Source organism: Myotis daubentonii, chromosome 3 (assembly GCF_963259705.1).
Source record: "Myotis daubentonii chromosome 3, mMyoDau2.1, whole genome shotgun sequence".
In the NCBI taxonomy this organism is placed as follows: domain Eukaryota; kingdom Metazoa; phylum Chordata; class Mammalia; order Chiroptera; family Vespertilionidae; genus Myotis; species Myotis daubentonii.
Window position 1 is genome coordinate 163,419,091 of NC_081842.1, and position 20,441 is coordinate 163,439,531.

Below are 20,441 nucleotides of genomic sequence, written 5' to 3' on the forward strand. Positions count from 1 at the left end.
TCTTTGCTCATAATGGCTATCTATTGTAATGGCCTCTGCCAAATGTTGTTGTGTTGAAATAAGAGACGCTATGGATCGTCCAGCTGTGGCTTTGTGCTACTGGGGTCTTAGGCTAGGAGGAAGCTGATGACACAGCTGGGGAGAGAAGAAAAAGGTATGTAATATACCGAGGATGACTTAGGCTTCAAGCACAATCAGACACTGAAATCACTGAGGTCTGTAAACATGGTTTTATAGTCACCTTTTATATCAGAGTTGATGCTTAATGGTGTTGAATGGTGTTAAGACTGATAGTTATGAAATAGTGGCAATATAAGAATTCAATTGCCCACAACCAGGTCCATCAGCACAATCTATCAGAATTCTAGGCATTTTCTTTAAATGCTGTAATAAAACCACTGCCTAAGTGATAATTTCTTACATTTATTTATAGCATGTTTTAAAAAATATAAACTCACACACTCACATGTCCTAGCTACACATATATTTAAAATATTTCCCAGTGAAGACAGAAATTTCAGAATTTGGTTTTTTTCCCCCCGACTCTTTTGGGTATTTGAGAGGGAGGAGTTACAAAAAAAGATGAAGCTACCATGAGGTCTTTAAAAAACAAACAAACCCTAAAACTTGAAGATAACACAGACATTTGAGATATTATTGGATTAGTAATATATACTCCGTTGCATTTCCCAAGTATGTCTTCTTAACTGTCCATAAAAGTAGTTAAAGGAGCTACTTACATCTGAACAATATAATCCCTTCAAGTGATGGTAAGGGTGGCCTGTATGTCAATTATCTAAAGTTTATACACTTTTCAAAGGTTCATAAAGTATTGTGTATTCAGAGTCCATGCTGCAGAAGAGATTGTACTGGAAAAAAATTCTCTTTACAAAGTATGAGAAAATTTATAGGACACATTCCAGTATGTTTTGAACAGACATTTCAATTGTACTGGCTTTTAATAGCTCAAGCCACACCACGATAACACCAACTTCATTTTGCTATATGTATAAATATCTAGGCCGTGTTTGCATCTCAACAACCAGACTCCAGGTAATTAATAGGACCAGTTATTGCAGGGACATGGGATCTTAGTATTGATTAAGGACAGGGAAAAGAACTGGTAATGTGAGACAACTTCTTGAATCACAAGCCAGATCATGTTCTGTAAAAACAACATCAGTCTTCATACCTGGTATTTGCTGGTGCCTTCAAATTTGGCATTAGAGAAACTAATGCCTCTTAATCCATGGGTAAAAAAAACACACACACTGCTATATCGTTTAAAAGACTATTTTTGAACAATATTACTTGCTTAAATGAAAATCTCTCATACCGACTGACCTTGGCTCTGAACAAAATAAATCCTTCACACTCCTCCACACCAGGGATGAATGGTGGTGAATATAATGTAAGATCTGCAGGGAGTGAATCTAAATAGTTCAGAGGATAAATGCGTGATATGATAGGAGAATTCTCCTGACAGACTCACAGAAGTGCAGTCCCTTGCTCTTGTAGTCAGGCAACACCATGGAAGTTCTCTCTCTTTCTTCTCTCTCTTTCTCAAAGCAGGGAGTAGATTTTAGTTACTGGGGACCAGGGATAACCTATGTTTTTAATCACAAGAGGGAGATAGGTAGTAGGGCAATATGGAAGGCCCCTGTTACTGTGGGAGCCCCATCATTCCAAGTTCAAGGTCCTGAAATGACTCAAAGTCCCATAGAATTTCAGTTTTGGAATGAAATGTTAAGAGGTCATCTAGTATAGGGACATCATTCTGCAGAAAAGGAAACCAGGGCTTAAGTGAACCCCACCAATTATTACTAAAGGAAACTATCTTTCAGTTTCTCTTCTTAGTCTCTTTCTGTGTTAATGACACAGTTTTTGGTTTTCAGTTTTGTCATTTGGAGCATTTCTGCACCTTGGGAAATGTGATAGCTATTCTGGAAGCCTAAGGGTTCAGAAAATGCAAGACAACATTGCCAAGCGAAAATTCCAACTGCACGCTGACAATGAGCCGTATGAGCACAGCAACTCATCAGCCCGGTTCCAGGCCTTTCCAACCATCGTTGGGGATTCAAGCGTTAGAATACAATACCTAAATAAAGATAGGGCTAAATTACCACATAATAATCTATAAAAATACTGGCCTAGAGTACACTACAAAACTCTTCGTAAATAAATACTGGGCATTTACTTTATGAAAGTCCGTGGAGCTGTGCTCATCAGAAACACTTCCAGGCAGCTTTATACAAACCACACACACAGGGGCCAACAGATGACAAAGGTTATAGGTCAGGTCAGGATACACCTTGATAGAAAAGTGTCTTTTGACATGGCAGACATGGCATTTCTATAAAGGAATACACCTAATAAATGCTGTTGAGCTGCTCATGTTTCAGTTTTGAAGGCAATACTTAAAGAGACCCAAAATGTAACCATGGCAGCATCATTGAAATAAGAGGTCTGCTTCTTTGAAAGGGAGAACACGCATCAGAGTGTATTAATTCTGGAATTTTCCTGTAAGCCAGTGGCGCTGTTTTGTAGTCACTTCTCATAGGCATCTGCACATGGTATTGAGGAGTGAAGATATGTCCTGCCAGTTCTGTTCCTCTTTTGTGTCTGGGGCTCAGGAAGTCCAGTGGTTTGGTGTCTGGTACAGTGGGTGCTTGGGGTTTCGGTCTGACACGCTCATTCCTCAGAACACAGGTTTATTCTCAGGATGATTTATAGCAAGTGATTCTGGTTTCCAGTCTGGTTGAAAAAAGTGAATATCGAATGTCCGTGCCCAGTTCTTAAAGACTCGTTTCTCCGTGATGAAGCGGTGATGACTGCCCTTCCGCCCTCGCTCATGGGACAGGTACATTGTACATTCATCTGGTCCGAAAGGTTCATAATAGTGATAAGGGACTGAAGGGTGGTTGGGATCCCTGTAGAAGAAGATGAAATAAGTCATTAAAGCAAAAAAAAAAAAAGTTCCTTTGACTGACTGAGGTAAGAGTTATCTTTAATAAGCTGATAAGCACAAATCGTATTTTCAAGTTAAATGAATTTCAACAAATGTTTTCATTCTGATGTTTAAGCAATAAGCAAGCAGAGAGGTTTTATGTTGTGAAATAAAAACAGTGGCCATCATTATCAGACAGAGAGATTCAAACAGTACAGTAGGACATTCGGGCTTTTGGGATTCAAAAACTATGTATTATTAAGACCCAACTAGACTCCTTACTTCTACTCTTGCACCCATACAGTCTGTTACTACAAGAATCTCTAGAGAATTTGTAAAATAAAAACAGATTATTTCCCTTCCCCATTCCAACTCCCAAATGGTCCAGAGACATCCAATTATACTAAGAGGATGGCCTTATAGGGTGTTAGTGACCTGACTCCTTTCCAGACACAGCCTTCTCCTAAACCACTTGACTTTGTCCCCTATGCTGCAGTCATACTGGCCTCTGGTCCTCAACCCCTCCAAGCTCGTCCCGACCTTGTGGTCTTTGCCCTTGAGGGCCATCACCTGGCTGGAACATGTTCTCACCAGCTCACTCCTCTCACCTTTGAGGATGGACTCAACTGTACTCCCCTCAGAGAGGCTTTACCTGGTGCCCGCCCCTCCACGCCCTCTCACTCGGATTTATTTTCTTTACGGCATCTGTCTGAAGCTGCTGTTGTTTCCTTGCTCATTGTCTGTTCATGAGGGCAGGTCTTTGTCTTGTTCCTATAGGTGCTCAATAAATAATTTTTGAATTTCTGTTGTTGAAAGAAATTTATATGGAGCTAGAGCTACACAGCAAGCCTCTGAAGACAATCTCCTCTCCAGGTATGGAAGGCTGATGATCTTAATTTGATTGCTTGAAAGAGAAAGAATACAGAAGTCACAATGCCTTCATTTTCCTCCTGTTGTCCAGACAGATGACGATGCACTCAACTCTAGAGTCTCTAAACCCAGAAACTCCAAATCCTCAGTCCCCGCTGTGCAGCCTGACAGTCCCAACGTTTTCATGTCTATATCCGTCTCCACTTCAAACGAGAAACACTGGCTCATGTCTTCAAGGTTGTGTGTGCCCTTGTTGTAGGGTTACTAAAATATCTAAAACCAAAGAGCCCTGGTTTCAGACTGGCTTTCATTCTAGGCCAGTCTACTCTACCTCTTCTGTCTTAAAGTCTAGACGGTAAGGTTAGTTATGATATCCCAATAGGTAAGTCTTCCTACCTTGAGCTAACCAGCATTGGGGCAGAGACTATGCTCTTTTTTGTCTCTTCTTAGCTCTCTTCTTAAAAGGGCCAGGCAGCTCTAGCCAGTTTGGCTCAGTGGATAGAGCATTGGCCTCTGGACTGAAGGGTGCCTTGGTTGAAAGCTCGATCCCTGGCCCTGGTTGGGGTGAGTGCGGAAGAAGACCAATCGATGTGTCTCCCTCATATTGATGTTTCTCTCTCTTTATCTATCTCTCCTCCTCCCTTCCACTCTCTCTAAAATCAATGGAAAAATAACCTCAGGTGATGATTTACAAAAAACAAACAAAAATGGGCCAGGCATTCCGGCAAACCACCTTTCAGCACCTAGTGTCCTGCGTCCCCTCCGGTCCCCAAGATGCTCATCCTGTTAGACATCTATTCATTTTCTTCGGAGGAGATCAATACACAAATGGCTTTTAGAGTAGCAACTCTACTGGAGTCAGGAATCGAAGTATTTTATCAAGAGGGGTGTTCAGTGTGTGGCTCTGACAACAATAAACCTTTGAGCTGCCTCTCCTCAGAGGTTAAAGTTCTTCCAGGAAGAGAGATTTATTTTGGTCATGCAACATTCAAACATTCCTCATCCTGGGTTGGATGCTGTGCTGAATGAGTACTTTGCATCTCTATTATGCCCATCTCAGAAGTATCTATATGTTGTGTAGTGAAACATCAGCAACTGTCCTGTCTAGTTATGACAGATGTCACTTATTTACTTACCCTAGAAATTGGAGTCTCCTTAAATAGAATATGTGTTCAATATAGAAAATGCATGCTAGGAAAAAAGTTGGAACTACCACTATGAAAAAAAAAGAAAAGAAATAGAATCTTGTGAGACAAGTGTCCCTAAATTCCCATGGCATAATTTGGGGAGCCATGCCAAGTTCATGCTGCCGTGGTCTACGTGGGGTTAAGCTTCTAATCCAGTACAGATCAGGCTTTAAGTCTGATTCCTCTAAGTTTTGGACATATTCTTGGCATCAATCTGACTGAAGAAACAATTAGGTTTCTAAAAATAACCATGAGATTGATTTGGCACCTGGAATAGAGGGAAATTGGAAACCAGTTGAAGGATGCTGGAGGATCAATTTCCTCATTCAGGATGACCATCGCTTTGAATGAAACCCTATCTGGCTCTATATTGATTACCTAAAGGAAGAATTAAATTTACATATTTGGTAAATTTAACTCTTGATTTCAAAGGTGTCCAAAGCAGTGGGGGTTGTTTGCATCCACTACGACTCTGTCCAAATGGCAGACACGTGCTTTGTGCCTGAGGAGGCAGAGCCGCAGCCCAGCTGTAATCCACCTTTCCATTCAGAAGGCCCTTCGCAGTTCAAGGTCAAACCTGACTTTCTAAAGGCTGCCGTGGCTTTTCCCTCCTTCACCTGATCCCGGTGGAAATAACAACAAATATCAGCAGAAATGCCACACCAGGAGGCCACAGTTGTAAAGGGAAGGTCTGTCCCTAAGTCCCTGTTTGGGGCCAGGGGACCTGAAGGAGTCAAGGTGGGTGTGAGGCAGGGGCGGTAGCTAATCACAGAGCCGGTTACCTAAGCGGCTGCAGCCTGTCATCAGTACTCCAGGGCCAGAGCGGGAGCTAGTCCTGCAGAATAATGTGAGGAGGAAATTTTTTTTTCTTTATGAAGGAAGGAGGTGGGGAGAGTGAGAGAACTCACATTTAGTGCACACGGGGAGCTTTAAAGGAATACCGTTGTCTGTGTTCCACCTCCATAGATTCGGATTTAATTGACTTGGAGAGGGTCCCAGGCATGGGTGTTTTAAAAAATGCCTTAGGTTTTAGTATCAAAATAAATAATGACAGTACAGATTATAAAACCCATAAAATAAAATAAATATCCATGAGTCCATGATGATCTTAATAAACAACTGAGTAATTAAATAAATGAGGGAGATGAAATGGCATTTCCTTAGAGAAGAGTTCCAATGAACAAATCTAGAAAGAATGGGGGAATAGAAATCACCATTAAAAGAGCATAGTAATTGTTTCAGGCAAGATGCACCAATGAATAGAACATTAGTGGGGATATAGATAGGAGAATTGGGTTATTTGCGTATAGTATCTTTCCCCAAGCTACTTATTAATGACAAAGGGGAAAATAGTAACTTTTCAATGAGTAAACTCAGCAGACACCACTTCAACCAAATGATAAGGGTTAACATGGCCAGCAATAAGACATTTTGACACCATGGACCTCTTGATATGAGATGCTAAGGGCTTATCTCTTCTGTGATATCCTTCCCAGTAATGTGTAACCTCAATATAATCACAGAAATACAAAGCAAGGGACATCCTACAGTAATGACCAGAATTCTCCAAAAACATCAAGGTCGTGAAAGATAAGGAAAGACTGAGGTCACAGATGGGAGGAGACTGAGGGCACATGACAAGGAAAAGCAAAGACATCCTGCGTTGGGTCTTCCAAGGGCTAAAGGGCATCAGTAAGAAAACTGCGGAAGTCTGAGTAAAGTCTAGCTTAGTTAGGAGTATTACACTGATGTTAATTTCGTAGTTTTGATATTTGGACCTTAATTATGCAAAATATTAATGTTAGGGGAAGCCGGGTGAAGGGTATACCAGAACTCTCTATATTATTTTTGCAAGTTTTTCTATAAGTCTAAAACTTGATGATCAAAATATAAAATTAAAAAGATATAATGTTGCAAAGCTCCTTAGGGGATTCTTCTACGCAGCCAGGTTTGAGATGGCTGATTTAATTAAATACCTGCTAAGGACTTGGCGCTTAAGTTACATTACCGCATTTACTCCTCCATCCATCTAAGGTAAGTACACCTGCTACATTTGATAGGCGAGTGTCTGGCACCCAGGTAGATCCAGTGCCTGGCTTTAAGCACATAGCTTCATTCACGGGCCACCCAAGGTGCCAGACTTGACACTTTCAACCCCCAAACCAGTGCTCAGCACTCTACACAGACCAATTTATCAACTCCTCACTGCACCCCAGTGAGAAAGGTACTGTCATTATTGCTATTTTACAGATGAGAAAACTCATGCAGAGAGAAATTGGAGAACTTTCAGGGCCCAATTTTGGACCAAAGTTGTCCTCTGAAGAGTGAGGCTTTGTGTCTTGGAAAAACTCCTGTCTCACCACATGGGTTCCTGTACTAATGGCACCCCAGGTTCCCACTGGGGTTGGCAACACATGGTTGGGAACAACTTTGTCCTTGTGCATTTTCCCAAGCACCTATCCACAGAGGTGCCCCGAGCTTGGTGCAGCTGGTCAGGGTGCGAAGCAGAGGTCTCATGCTCATGAACAATCCTGCCCACCAATGTTAATGGCTGAGGGAGTTTGTCATGTCCCATTTTCCAACCTTCTAAAGCTAAGCTGTACAACTGGAAAGAAACCTATAACATTAACAAGCAAGGAAGGATAATTGCATTTCCGGATATGATCTAGGTTAGCCCTGCTCTCTGGGTTTGCGGCTGGATTATCTATAAGGAAAGAATGATGCCTTTGCTTCTCTCTAGACGCTCTCTCTAAACACTCTTCTATTCTTGGCGTGGTACTTGGCATACTAGGTAGTCAGGAAATGTTTGAGGAAGGGAGTGAAATCAATAACTGTCAAGTGTCTGCGTTGTTCTGAAATTGGCTTGCAGGGGCGCCTTCGGGAACACTGTGTAGCATTCAGAAGAAAATGTTCCTGAAACAGGCCTTCCCAAACATCTGCCTCAGGCCGATGAGACCCACTGAGCCACCTTTATTCTGCTGCCTGATTCCTTGACTTCGGAGCTTCTTTTGGAAGGTAAACTGCTGCACACCTTAGAAGTTGGCGGAATAATACTTGTGTATTTGGGGCACACTGAGCACCAAGAGATTGCAGCTGTTTACCCATCTTTGGGCAAAGAGCCAATGTGAGTCACCTGAACTTACCCCCGCTAAACCCGGGAAGCTCAGGTGGTGCCAGAACATCTCACAATATACCAGGGGTGCTGTACTCACAGGAGAGAGAAGGAAGGTAATGAAAACCCCTGGGGACTGGTAAGACATGGTCGAATTATGGCAAAGAAAGAAGAAACAATAATCATCTAGGAAGAAAGACAATATATTTAAAGACTATGTCATAGAATGGGAACCACACAGGTGCATTACCACTTCCTACCCATCCTCCATAAGCATCTGACTCCACGTGTGCACTGTGGCCATGTAGGAACTTTCTCTGTTATGCTGGAGGCTGTATTCATGTTCACAAGCTAATAATTCTAGAAGTATCAACTCTCTGGTACTCACTATGCCTTTGAGATGTCCTTCACATTAGAGATGAGATATTAATTTAGTTCCATGACAGTGATCACTCTGAGTCATTACTCCTCTAATTAAGACTGAAGAAATAATGGGTAGCTGAGAGTTGTTAACTTGGTAATGTGTTAAGTATGACCAGAAATAAGGTTATTAGAAAGAATTTAAGTGCTTGGCCCATTATTATTGCCAATAATTTACAATGGAAAACAAGATGAAAAATACTCGGTTTAGAAAGCAATGATAACAAATCTTTTCACTGCAATTCATAGTCCACCGAGGGAGAGTGGATTGGCTTCCTGTGTGGGTATGGCATGACTTAAGGGTCCACCGTCCACACAATAGTGTGTTTTGATGCTGTCTAGGATGCAGCATGGGATGGATTTTCTTCAGCTTTCTGACCCCGGACGAGCCTGGAGTCTGGTGATGGAAGGCAGGATAGACATTGATGCCTGACGCCTGAGCCCCTGTTGGAGGACCCAGTGCCAGCTCTGGTTGAGAATGAAATAGGAGGCCGCCAGTGACTTCTGAGGACCCTCACAATCTGAATTTGCTATTTGCGATTACACTTCTTGTTCACCTGACACTTGTGGTCTTGAGATAAGTTTAGAATCAGTCTCTTAAACACTGTCAAGGAAAGGGAGGTTTTAAAATTTATCTATTAAGCCAACCCATATTAAAATACACAGCAAGTGCACGACACAATGACAACTGCTAAAGCTACATATGCGGACATGACCCCTCCTCTTAAGGATCCTGCGGGCAAATGAGGGAGATGGAAAACCAACCAATGAGGTGGGCGGGGGAAGGAGGCACAGGTGGGGTCTGACTCAGCAAGGAGGTCAGAGGAAGAGGAGGAGGGCCTGCTGCATCTGACACAGTGAGTCCTGCAGACCTGAGTTGAAATCCTAGCTCTGCACTGGCCAGCTGGTTCACGTCTTTTAGCTTCCTATATAAAATGCTGATACTAACAACGTTAACCTCATGGGATTATCATAAAGGTTAAGTGAATTGGCACATGGATTCATATTAAGTGTAGGAGGGGGGCATGTGGTATGTACAGAAAAAAATATCAGCCATTAATATTCTTAGCAAAGAACCAGCAGTAATCTGGAGAAAGGGGCGGATATTCCAAGCTAAGGGCAAAGGGACTGGTACAGCACGTTTTTCAGTGTGGTTAAAATACGTCTGCGTAAGCAGAGATGATGAGACTAAAGTGGACACAGAAGCCAGGTCCTGAAGGGCTTGTGTGCTAAGCTAGGGAGTCACAAATCTCACTGTCACTTAAACTCTGTCATTTAAACTCTGTTCTAAAAGCTTTGGGGGGGGGAGGGGGGAGTCCAAGGATTTTAAGTGACAGTCAGATTTATGACACTCAGGTGACTGAAGGCAGAGACCCTGTGTCATTCATCGTCAATTAAATCCACAGTGCCTAGTACACATTAGCTGAATGAATGCAAGTGTCTTCATCTCTCTGATTAATTTAGTAAATGACTTCTTTTGAGGTGACTAATCCTGCCTTAAATTCCAAGAAGTTAATTTTAAAAAAAAAAAGAACAGTTGGCTCTCTTTTTGCTGAAATCTGGCCCCATGTGGCTAACTCTTCATTCCAGAGAGAAACTGGGCACTTGAAGGAAGCAGTGGAACGGGATGGACAGCCCGTGGCATCCCATGAGCAGCTGGAGGCCACATGAGGACAGTTCTCAATAGTGAAGAGAAATGGGACCCAGCTCACAGAGGAGGCCATGCCGGTCCTTCCCGTCCAGCAGCTAGGCCTCCTCACCACTGAGCACCATTCGTTAGTGCTCTCTGGACATCTCCTTAGAAGTGCTAATAGGTTAGTGAGTCCCTTTGCCTGGTAAGTGAATGCAGCTTAACACACACCGGGGCTGTGCCAAGCACTCCTCACCTCGTAGCTCTTAGAACTATTATGCAAACCCTTGAGGTAAGTACTTCTGTCATCGCCATCTTACAGACGTGGAAGCACAGGCATTAAGTAACTCGCTCAAGGTCACTGAGGCTCAGTGAGGTCAGAGTTTTCTTTTTTGAAATTTATCTTTATTGTTAAAAGTATTACAGATGTCGCCTTTCTAATTTTGTTGTTGTTGTTGCTGTTTTTCTTCCCATTGACCCCCTCCTCCCCGCACCTGCCACACCCTAGCCTTCACCACACTACTGTTTGTGTCCATGGGCTCTGCATATATGCATATATGTTCCCCGGTTAACCTCTCCTCCCGACCCCCTCACCCCAACCTTCCCTCTGAAATTCATCAGTCTATTCCACAGATAGCTTTCTCAAAGGCAACAGTTTCTGAGAGGCAGAAATGGTTACTTTCACCCACAGCAGCACCCTTTCACGGCAGCACTAAAGAGCGAGTAGAGGACAGGACCTCTCACTCACATACTTAGGGAGCATCGCTGTCGGCCAGAACAGTAACTATCCGCTGTGCTTGCACTAGTGCTCCAGCCGTGAGGCAAACACACAGTCTCTGCCTATGAGGAGTGTACGTTCATTCATTTATTTATTTATTCATTTATTTATTATTTTTTAAAATATATATTTTTATTGATTTTAGAGAAGAAGGGAGAAGGAGAGAGAGGGAGAGAAACATCAATGATGAGAGAGAATCATTGATTGGCTGCCTCCTGCACGCCCCACACTGGGGACTGAGCCCGAAACCTGGGCATGTGCCCTTGACCAGAGTCGAACCTGGGACCCTTCACTCCAGAAGCCGATGCTCTATCCACTGAGTCAAACTGGCAGAGTGGGGAGTGTACATTCTGGTGGACTCACCAGCCCGAGTGCCACCAAAGGCTCTGTTCTCACAAAACCTCCCCTTACCACTTTTGGCCCTGTTGATATCTTACCCCTTTAAGGCCTAGAGATCATGAAACATGTACCTGCATGACACATGGCCCCGTAGAGTCCTCAGCTCCTTTCAAAATAAAGACAAAAGGGGGCACACTGGGCAGTTTGGGTGTTGGGGCCGCGGAGGTAGGGCTGTCCATCCTGGGTGGAGAGTTCCCTCTCTCCAGCTGCCTGCAGTCAGAGCATGTCCCCCACGACCTGGGGACCCCTAGCCTCACTTGCTTATAAAGACATGGCCCCCCTGCCTACACCTCTATTGCTGGATAACAGCCAGGCAGAGCAGCTGGGAGGAACAGGCCAGAAAAAACCCCAAAAGTTTGGGGGTGGAAATGATCAGGCCAGTGGAGGAATTGACTTACATACTGCTTTTTCATTCTTTGGTTACAGATACTGTTTGCAAGCATCCTTCGACTCTAAGAGGCTTGCCGTGTTCATTATTTTTTGGTGTGGGTAAGTCTCATCGAGGGCTGTGTCCTATTCTTTGAACTTCCTAAATTCTCAGTACCTTTTAGGGTAAATCTCATGTCCTCAGGATAAAAATAGTAATGATTTCATAGACTAGTATCTTATGGTATAGCAGCAATGCATTAGAAATAATAATAATCTTTCCTGAGCACTAATTGTCTGTTGGACAAGGATCTCGTTTAATCCTCCCCATGACATACTTGCCCACGATCTGCTTGCTCTTATTATTTTCTTATCACCACTTTGCAGATGAGGAAAGCAAGGCTCAAGGTCTCCCAGTTAGGAATTGGGTGCCTGGTGGTTCAACCAACATGTTCTGGAATGAAGATGAAAGGAGCTTGAGCATCAGTCTGTGCTCCCCCTGGTCCTTCTCTTCCCACCTTCGTAAACAGGCATTACGACTGAGCAGGATGCCCTCTCTAGCCTAGCCCTCGCCTCTAGGGGACACCCAGCACAATTTTCCACTTGCTATGACAGGATGCTGGGCACAGGGATCCGTTGGAAGTGGGTCCCCCCCCCCAATATGTTTTTATTGATTTTTAGAGAGAGAGGAAGGGAGAGGGATAATGAGAGAGAAACATTGGTGAGAGAGAGAAATATCGATTGGCTGCCCCCTGCACACCTCCTAGTGGGGATGGAGCTCACAACCCAGGCCTTGACCAGGAATTAAACTGGTGACCTCTTGGTGCAAGAGTTGATGATCAACCACTGAGACACTGGGCAGGCTGGAAGAGTTCTTCCTGAAAGCGTCTTGGGAGAATAACTACCGGGACAGATGGAGGCTGAGTGACAGAAACCCAGAGCTCTGGCAGCCTGTGGAGCATGGACAATATCTGACTTCCTTGCTGGTATCATTCCATAAATTGTTGGCCTCTATGTAAAGAAGTCTTAATGAACTAACTCTAAGGGAAATGACAGGCTAACTTGCCTTTCATTTGTTTTCCATAATAAATGGAATATTTCTTTGAACACTTTCAGTCATTAGCATTTCAATTTATTCATGCGTTTTCTCTGTGGTTCCTACTGGCAATATTACATAATTATATCTGCCATATAACCATGGACTCTGACAGCTCTCTGCATGCCCATAAGGACTGCTCCCACTGTCTTTGTTAGCCTGTTGGTTTGAGGAGACAGTTTGCTTTCTTACACCATCCTACCTACTTTTTGCACATAGATAGTTAAACAGGGAAACAAGGCCAGTGAATTAAGTGATGAGGAACTGAGTGGGAATCCAAGCTAACTTTTGCCATGTACTAGCCCCTGATCCAAGCACTTTATGTGTATTAACTTATTTAATCCACCTGCAACCCTATGGGGTAGGGTCTATTATTACCAACACCTCACTCTTAATGTGAGGAAGCTGAGACACTGAAAGACTGAGCAATGTGCTCAAGGTCACGCTAGGTTAGTAAGTGGCCAGGCCGGGCTCCGGACCCTACACTCTTCCTTACTACATTATGTCACCCTCAGGGACGAGTGAGTCCAGGCACATAACAAAGGCCTGCTCTGTCCACACGTTTCGTTCTCTTCCATGACCTGACCCTTACATATAAATGACGACTGTTGCTGTTGGGTTTTTGGGTTCAAAAGTGTGGGAAAAAAGTGGTCAAGCATGACTAAATACCCTTTTCTTATTCTTGCCTCAAACCTCCAAATTGTATATTTTGTGTAAAGGCCATGGCCTTCTGAGAAGTTGTTAGGTGTCGTACATGTGGAGCAAGCATACATTTTACTGAACAACTTTAAAACATTCCTCACCCCAGGTTTTAGCATTTGAAGATCAGCATTGTCCATGTGCTGCCATCAGGCATTCCTAAATTCAAGGGCACTTTCTGAATTTATAGGCATAACAACTTTAAATTACAGATGAGTTTTCAGTCGAGCTTACGCAAATCAGCGCATCTGTTAGGAAAGCAAATTCTGCCTGGGCACCTGCAAGGCAGTAACTTATGGTAGCAACAGAGATGTGTGTATGTTCCCGTTAAAGTAATACATCAAAATAATTATGCCTGTGCTCTGGCCTTAGAAGCAAAAACCGAGGTGACTCAGTGGTGAGGGAAGGAGGCTCAAAGGAATCTTTTAATTTTAGAAAACAGGCATTGCCGTCAAAGAAATTGCCCTCTTTAATTCATTAAAAATTACCACAGTCCTTTCAAATGAGAATCAAACTAATATTTCTTAATGCTTGCTCATCGTGAATATTATGCCAATTACTGCATTACTTTGGGTTGATAAATATTCAGAGGATAAATGAAGCCCACAAGATGGATTAATTCTCCAGCAGTACAAACAAAAACTTTCAATATTTTATTTCACATCATTAAATGCTGTTTGTTTTTCTAGAATCAGCACTTGGGACATGTTAATTAATTGCTTCAAGAAGACAGACATGTTTTGTGGTTGACATTTGGAATCAGATGTTTATAAACCCCGCATTACACTGCTGGTGAATTACACTTGCTGGATCGATCCTACCTGCAGAAGTCCGGGGGCACCATGCCATACACATTGATCCTGTCGCAGAGCTCCAGTGCAATGGTCATTGTGAACCAGCCAGTGCTGAGCCAGGTGTTGGAGATCTTCCTGGAAGCAACAGCAGTTCAGTCTGCAGACTGGTAAGATAATCATTATACCCACCACCATCTTAGACCCTTTCTGGAGTAAAGCTGAGAACACACATACACACACCGTCTCTCCGTTTGGTAAATAACTGGACCTTTTTACTCAAGAGATAGCTCCACCAACACCACCATGTTCCACGGTACAATCATAAATGATGATGAGCCATCATGGTAAACTTGTGACACTAAAGGATGCTCAAGGGACTTCCTCATCGTCAAAGATGATGGTCAATGTTTCAGTGCTCAAGTGCATATTGCCACAACTCAATTTCCTGTCAGATGATAACCCCCTTGTGTCAACTCTTTATTAACTAGAATAATTGACGAACCAGAAATATTCCTTGTTCATCAAGCGATGTGGATAATAAAGAGCTCATTATATCCGATTAAACACACATGTGTCTATTAATTGATTGTTCTTTCAAACAATCTAGTTCAGCGGTTCTCAACCTGTGGGTCCCGACCCCTTTGGGGGTCGAATGACCCTTGTCCCCAAGGTCAGACTGCCTGACTCTGCCCAGCCCCAGCCCACATGTGATGTGGATAACAGGACTGCAGAAAAGCTTTTCTACTTGCACTGTGTGCCACCCCTCTTTCAGAAGGAAGGATTTTTGTTAAGCAGGTTGCATTATTTCCATTTCACATGAAGAACAAAAAAAGGGCATTTTAAAAAGTCCTTTCTTTTGTTAAATACTTGACAGGAATGAGTGATTTAGTCATTCTCAAATTCATGGCTTCAACATTCTGGTGCTTAATGCCTTTATTAATTTTTGTTTTCTGTTCCATTGTATCCTGATCCATTAATAGCCCAGGAAATACATTGAAAAGCTCCTCGAGATCAGGACACCATGAGTTTGTATCTTACCAGCTTCTGTCACTAACCCGCTGAACGACCTGAGGCAGATTATTGCTGGTCTCTGGGCCTTGATTTCCTACCTGCAAAGCGGGCATGGGAAGCTCCCTCTTCCTGGGCTCTTTTGAGGACTTAATGAGAGAACACCATACTTAAAAAGTACCCAGTCTGATGTGTTGATACATGGAGATCCCTTCTTCCTCTCTGGGTTGCTAGGTTGGAGCAAATGGGCTAAATAATTCAGCATCCCTTCAGTGCGTTTTAGGAAGCACAAAGAAATGCATATCCTTCCAACACTCTGCTACTCACTCTTGTGTAGGAGCCACCATCAGAAATCAGGGCAGTAATTACAACATTCTAGAGCAGCGGTTCTCAACCTGTGGGTCGCGAGCCCTTTGGGGGTTGAATGACCCTTTCACAGGGGTTGCCTAAGACCATCGGAAAACACATATATAATTACATATTGTTTTTGTGATTAATCACTATGCTTTAATTATGTTCAATTTGTAACAATGAAATTGGGGGTCACCACAACATGAGGAACTGTATTAAAAGGTCGCAGCATCAGGAAAGTTGAGAACCACTGTTCTAGAGCCTCTAACTTATGTGTGTATTAACAATCACACGTCTTCTCACCGGGGATATTTCATCCGACCTTTGGGAATGAAGGAGGTGAGATAGAGCAGAAATGACTAAACTGGAAGGGAGAAGGAAAGGAAGTTCCTTGCCTCAAATTAGAGCCTGTCTTCACATAGGTGGCTGTGACAATGGGATGGATGGCCAGGTGTTCTAGGCTCAAACAGGTGGAGTGAATAGCTGGGAGGAGTGGAGCCCAGATCTGGAAAGCCTACCCATGTCTCTGTGCTTTTAGAGTTGTCCGAAACACCATGAGGGTATTTCCAAATGGCAGAAGATCCCCCATGATTTTGGCTTTCTTTTGTGTGTTGTAGTAGAGATCACAAGCTACAGCCTGAAATACAGGAGAATATGGCTTACAGAGAAAGGGTTTTGTGGGTAAAAATGGGAAGAATACCAAGTGGAAGACTAAAGAAACTAAAGAACTGTTTAAAGTGCCACTTAAGATTCCCCAGACTTTCTAAATAATAGCCTTTTGGGGATCACATGCTATAGAAATGCAACTGCTTTGTGCTGTCTTTCATAAAAAGATCTGAATTCTTTTTTCCAACAAAGGAATAGCTACTGTTTTTACATTTAATCAGCTGTAATGAAGGAATATGAAGAGCTGTCATGTGCTTATTAGGGAAAATTATCAGATATTCTTTTATATGATGAAGTAACACACTGAGCCGATAATTCCATAGTGCACACTAAATTACAATTAAAGGCCTTTCTGCTCCACCAGAATCTCATTTATAATCTCTATGGAAATATTCTTCCTGCAGTTATTTCATTTATGCTTCCTTTATTTAATTACTATAATATTGGTTCTGAATCATATTTTCCTAATGTACCCTTATTCAATTATAAAGTTATTTTCAAGTACAGTTACTTTCTAATGTTAAAGAATACCACTTGGCCAACTATCTCATTTGTCATGCTTCTTAATTGCAGATTGTTCCTGAGTCATTTTTTTCTCCACTTTGAAGTAGGGTGAAACTTATATAAGTCAAAAGCCATTGAATTATTCTATTTCTTTAAAATATTAGCCTGAAGTGAATGTCCTATCATGAGATGGACACAATTAGATATGCCATACTTCGTGTATCTTCGATACATGCTACATTTTTGTTGGGTTTCAAGAAAAGCTCATATAGAGGAAATACTGTGGGACCCTAAATGTTTTGTGTGTTAGTTTACAGTAGCTTTGTTCTGAAGGGCTGTTTTGGACTTGGTTATTTTAGCTTGGAGTAAGTTGCAGGTTAAGAATATAGACACATGAGAATATTGAATCAATACAATATTATTTTCTTTAAGATAGTTTCCTAAAGGTAAGAGGCACAGAGATTCTAGAAGTTGCAATGTACTTCGGCATCCTGCAAATCATATGTGCGATTCTCCTGAACATGGACTATGGAGCCTCAAACATGAATGTCTGCATATAAGGGGCGCAGTAGCCAATCCAAAAGTTTGGTTTCCTCCTTCCAGCTGGACTCACTTGGGAGACAGACCTATTGAGCAACAGGCTCCACTGGCCAGAATTTGATGAATTTAGTGAGTGAGATACGTCTTGATGTGAAATTATTTCCTAAAGACCCAAGTGAAAGGTAGAATGACTAGTCTCCAAATTTACAACTTAAAATGATTTCTTAAGAAGATCCATAGCAATGGCTAATTATCCTAAATAGCAAACACTGCAGCAGTGTTTTAGGAATATTTAAAATTAGCCAACAACCATTAAACTAAAAAGAGAGACGTGCTTTATATTGAAAAGATTGTTTCTGCTTCTTTTGAGTTTTCTAACCAGTCAAAAATTAAACTATAAATAACTCCCCTCATTATTCTTCCCTTATAAAACTCTCTCTTGATTAAATAACTCATTTAAATGAGTGACATTCTCTTTTATTTGTGGTATTTAAAGGGCAATAAGTGACTGGATTTCATGGCAGCTTGTGATGATGACCTATGTGATCTGCTGGTTGGGCTGACCAGGAAAGGAGGCCACAGTGCCAACAGCCAGCTCCCCTTCTCCTCTTTCAATCAGATGCCTCACCCACTCCTGCCTAGACCAGCTCACAATGGTTAAAATGTTTCCAGGATTTAAGAAGAAAGCTCTGCCTGGTCAGTGTGTTTCAGTGGTTGAGCATCGACCTATGAACCAGGGGTCACGGTTCAATTCCTGGTCAGGGTGTATGCCCGGGTTGAGGCTTGGTCCCCAGTGTGGGGTGTGCAAGAGGCAGCCAATCAATGATTCTCTCTCATCATTGATGTTTCTATCTCTCTCTCCCTCTCCCTTCTTCTCTGAAATCAATAAAAATATATTAAAAATAAATAAAAAGAAAGCTCTTCCAAGCAAAGAATTTGGGAACAATTGGTTTTGTTCTCCAAAAATGAGCTGCCTAAACTAGCCAGATAGTGGATTTAGTACTTTATATTCTTTATTTATCACATCTCTTTAGTTTTAAGATATGAGATTGAGTCAGCAACAGTTGTAAGGGAGGGAGTAAATTACATGATTAAATGTATGTTATTATAAAAGTACATGCTTGGAATTAAGGAAACAAGGGAAATTTAATTATTAGACCAGTCCTTTGAGGCCTAGTCCCTATGTTCATTTCACATGTGAAGTCAGTGAAAGACTAGCTAACATGTCTAAGGACACACAACTAATGAAGGGGTAGGGTCAGCTGTGTATTTGAAATACAACGCACTGCTGCTTCTGATACCTAGCTGCTCTTTTTTAAAAAAATCTAGATTTTGCTAGCTCATGAGCCTGCATGTCTGCCTCATCTCTGGCCGTGATCCCCACCTCACCCCCTCCCTTTCCTCCCTCCCCCGCAGCTTCAGGGAACTTTTCTCCAATTAAGGGTTAAGGTCAGAGTTAGGATTAGGATTCTTCCACCTCTGACTCCTGTGCCCATAAGGAGGTTTCTCTCTTCCCTTCCCAGGTCCTTCTTTTCCTGGATAAATAATTATTGGCTTAGTTCTCAGCTTAAATACACCTTTCTGAGAAAGCCTTTCCCTCATTCCTCATCTCCTAGACCAGTGCTTTTCAAAACATTTTAACCTACAGTGAGAAATACATGTTACCTCGTGATTGAGCATATATACATACATGTGTATGCATGTGTGGTTTTCATTTCATTTCATTTTTTGAAGTGTGCATTCAGTGGTTTTTAGCATATTCAGAAGGTTGTGCAATCATCACCACTATCTAATCCTAGAACATTTTTGTCATTTCATAAAGAACCTTCTACATATGTCTAAAACCAAAACAAATAATATTTAATGAAGCAATATTTTGGGAGATGAAGGCTAATAGTGTCTGTTCTATGTCATTCTTTCCATTATATATATATAAAATCCTGCCGTGACTCACTACGCTGACTTCATGTCCCATTACTGAGTTGTAACTAACAATTGGAAAAGCTTTCCCTAGACTAGGGCAGGCATCCTGTCCTGCTCGTCAGGGCACACCTTCTTCCCCTCGCTGACGCTCAGCACACTGGCCACTTCTCGGTGCATGTTCGCCCGCCCTGTAAGCTTTATATTCCAGGAAGGAAGGGTCTAGAAGATCTATCTCGTTTTTTACTACATCTCTGGTGCATGGTGCAGGGAAATAATAGGTATTCAATAAATATCAGCCGACTGAATAAATGCTTGCATTAGAAAAGAAAAAACCAACCCATATGTTCCTTTTTGGTCAGTGTTCACACAAATGAAATGAAATGCAGTAAAGCTATTATCTCACACTTGTTACCCGTGTAAGCCAGCAGCTGTGTGGCCTCTTCCTCACGAGCCTGGACTTGGCCCTGACTTATCCATACAGCTGTCTCATTTCTTCATTTCACTCTGCCTTACACATTCAGCTTGAGCAGCCCAGTTTCCAGGAGGACCTGCCGATGAGCTCTGTCAGTGGCACGAGCAGGGGGGCCACAGTAGTTGCTTGGGGTGAACCAGCCAGCGCCAACATTTCCCTCCCCTCCCCCGTGCCCCTGCAGGGATGCCCACCCCGCCCTCTGTACCTGTCTTTGCCAGTCTCCCGCTTGAAGAGCTCATCGAACTGCAGCATCTTGTGGCGTGTGATCATGAAGGCCTTCAGCCGGGGCAGCACCTGGCTCAGCAGGTGCAGGTTGTTGTACACCTGGCCCTTGCCGTCGCGCCGCATGTAGCTGCTGGGGCCCCAGAAGATGAACACCGTGCCCTGGGTCACGTTGAGCAGGTCGTGGCGGTTGCGGAGGATCCTCTGGATGCTGGAATGGGCGATGACCCTCAGGCTGGTGCGATTGCCCACGTCGCGCCCGTAGCCGCGCGTGGGGGCGTCATTCATGCGGATGACACACTCGGTCTGGTCGATCTGCGGGCCCTGCTGGCTGCGGAGCAGATGTCCCGAGCTTGTCACCAGGGCACAGTCCCTGCAGTGCATCTTCAGGGGCTGAAAGGCACGGGGAGAAGGACACCATTAGCAACAATTACAGGAAAAAAGCTCAGAACAGTAC

At 42.9% G+C, this 20,441-nt stretch overlaps 1 protein-coding gene across 1 annotated transcript in view; it reads right to left on the reverse strand.

Annotated features, from left to right (window-relative positions):
• Positions 1 to 410: 410 nt before the first annotated feature.
• Positions 411 to 20,441, reverse strand: part of ST6GALNAC5 (ST6 N-acetylgalactosaminide alpha-2,6-sialyltransferase 5) — a 166,058-nt gene continuing 146,027 nt past the window's right edge. Inside the window, exons 3-5 of the mRNA XM_059689153.1 lie at positions 19,968 to 20,377; positions 14,326 to 14,433; positions 411 to 2,930 (exon numbers count right to left, since the gene is read on the reverse strand). Coding sequence (XP_059545136.1) covers positions 2,699 to 2,930; positions 14,326 to 14,433; positions 19,968 to 20,377 — 750 coding nt within the window. The 3' untranslated portion in view covers positions 411 to 2,698. The remainder of the gene's footprint in view (positions 2,931 to 14,325; positions 14,434 to 19,967; positions 20,378 to 20,441) is intronic.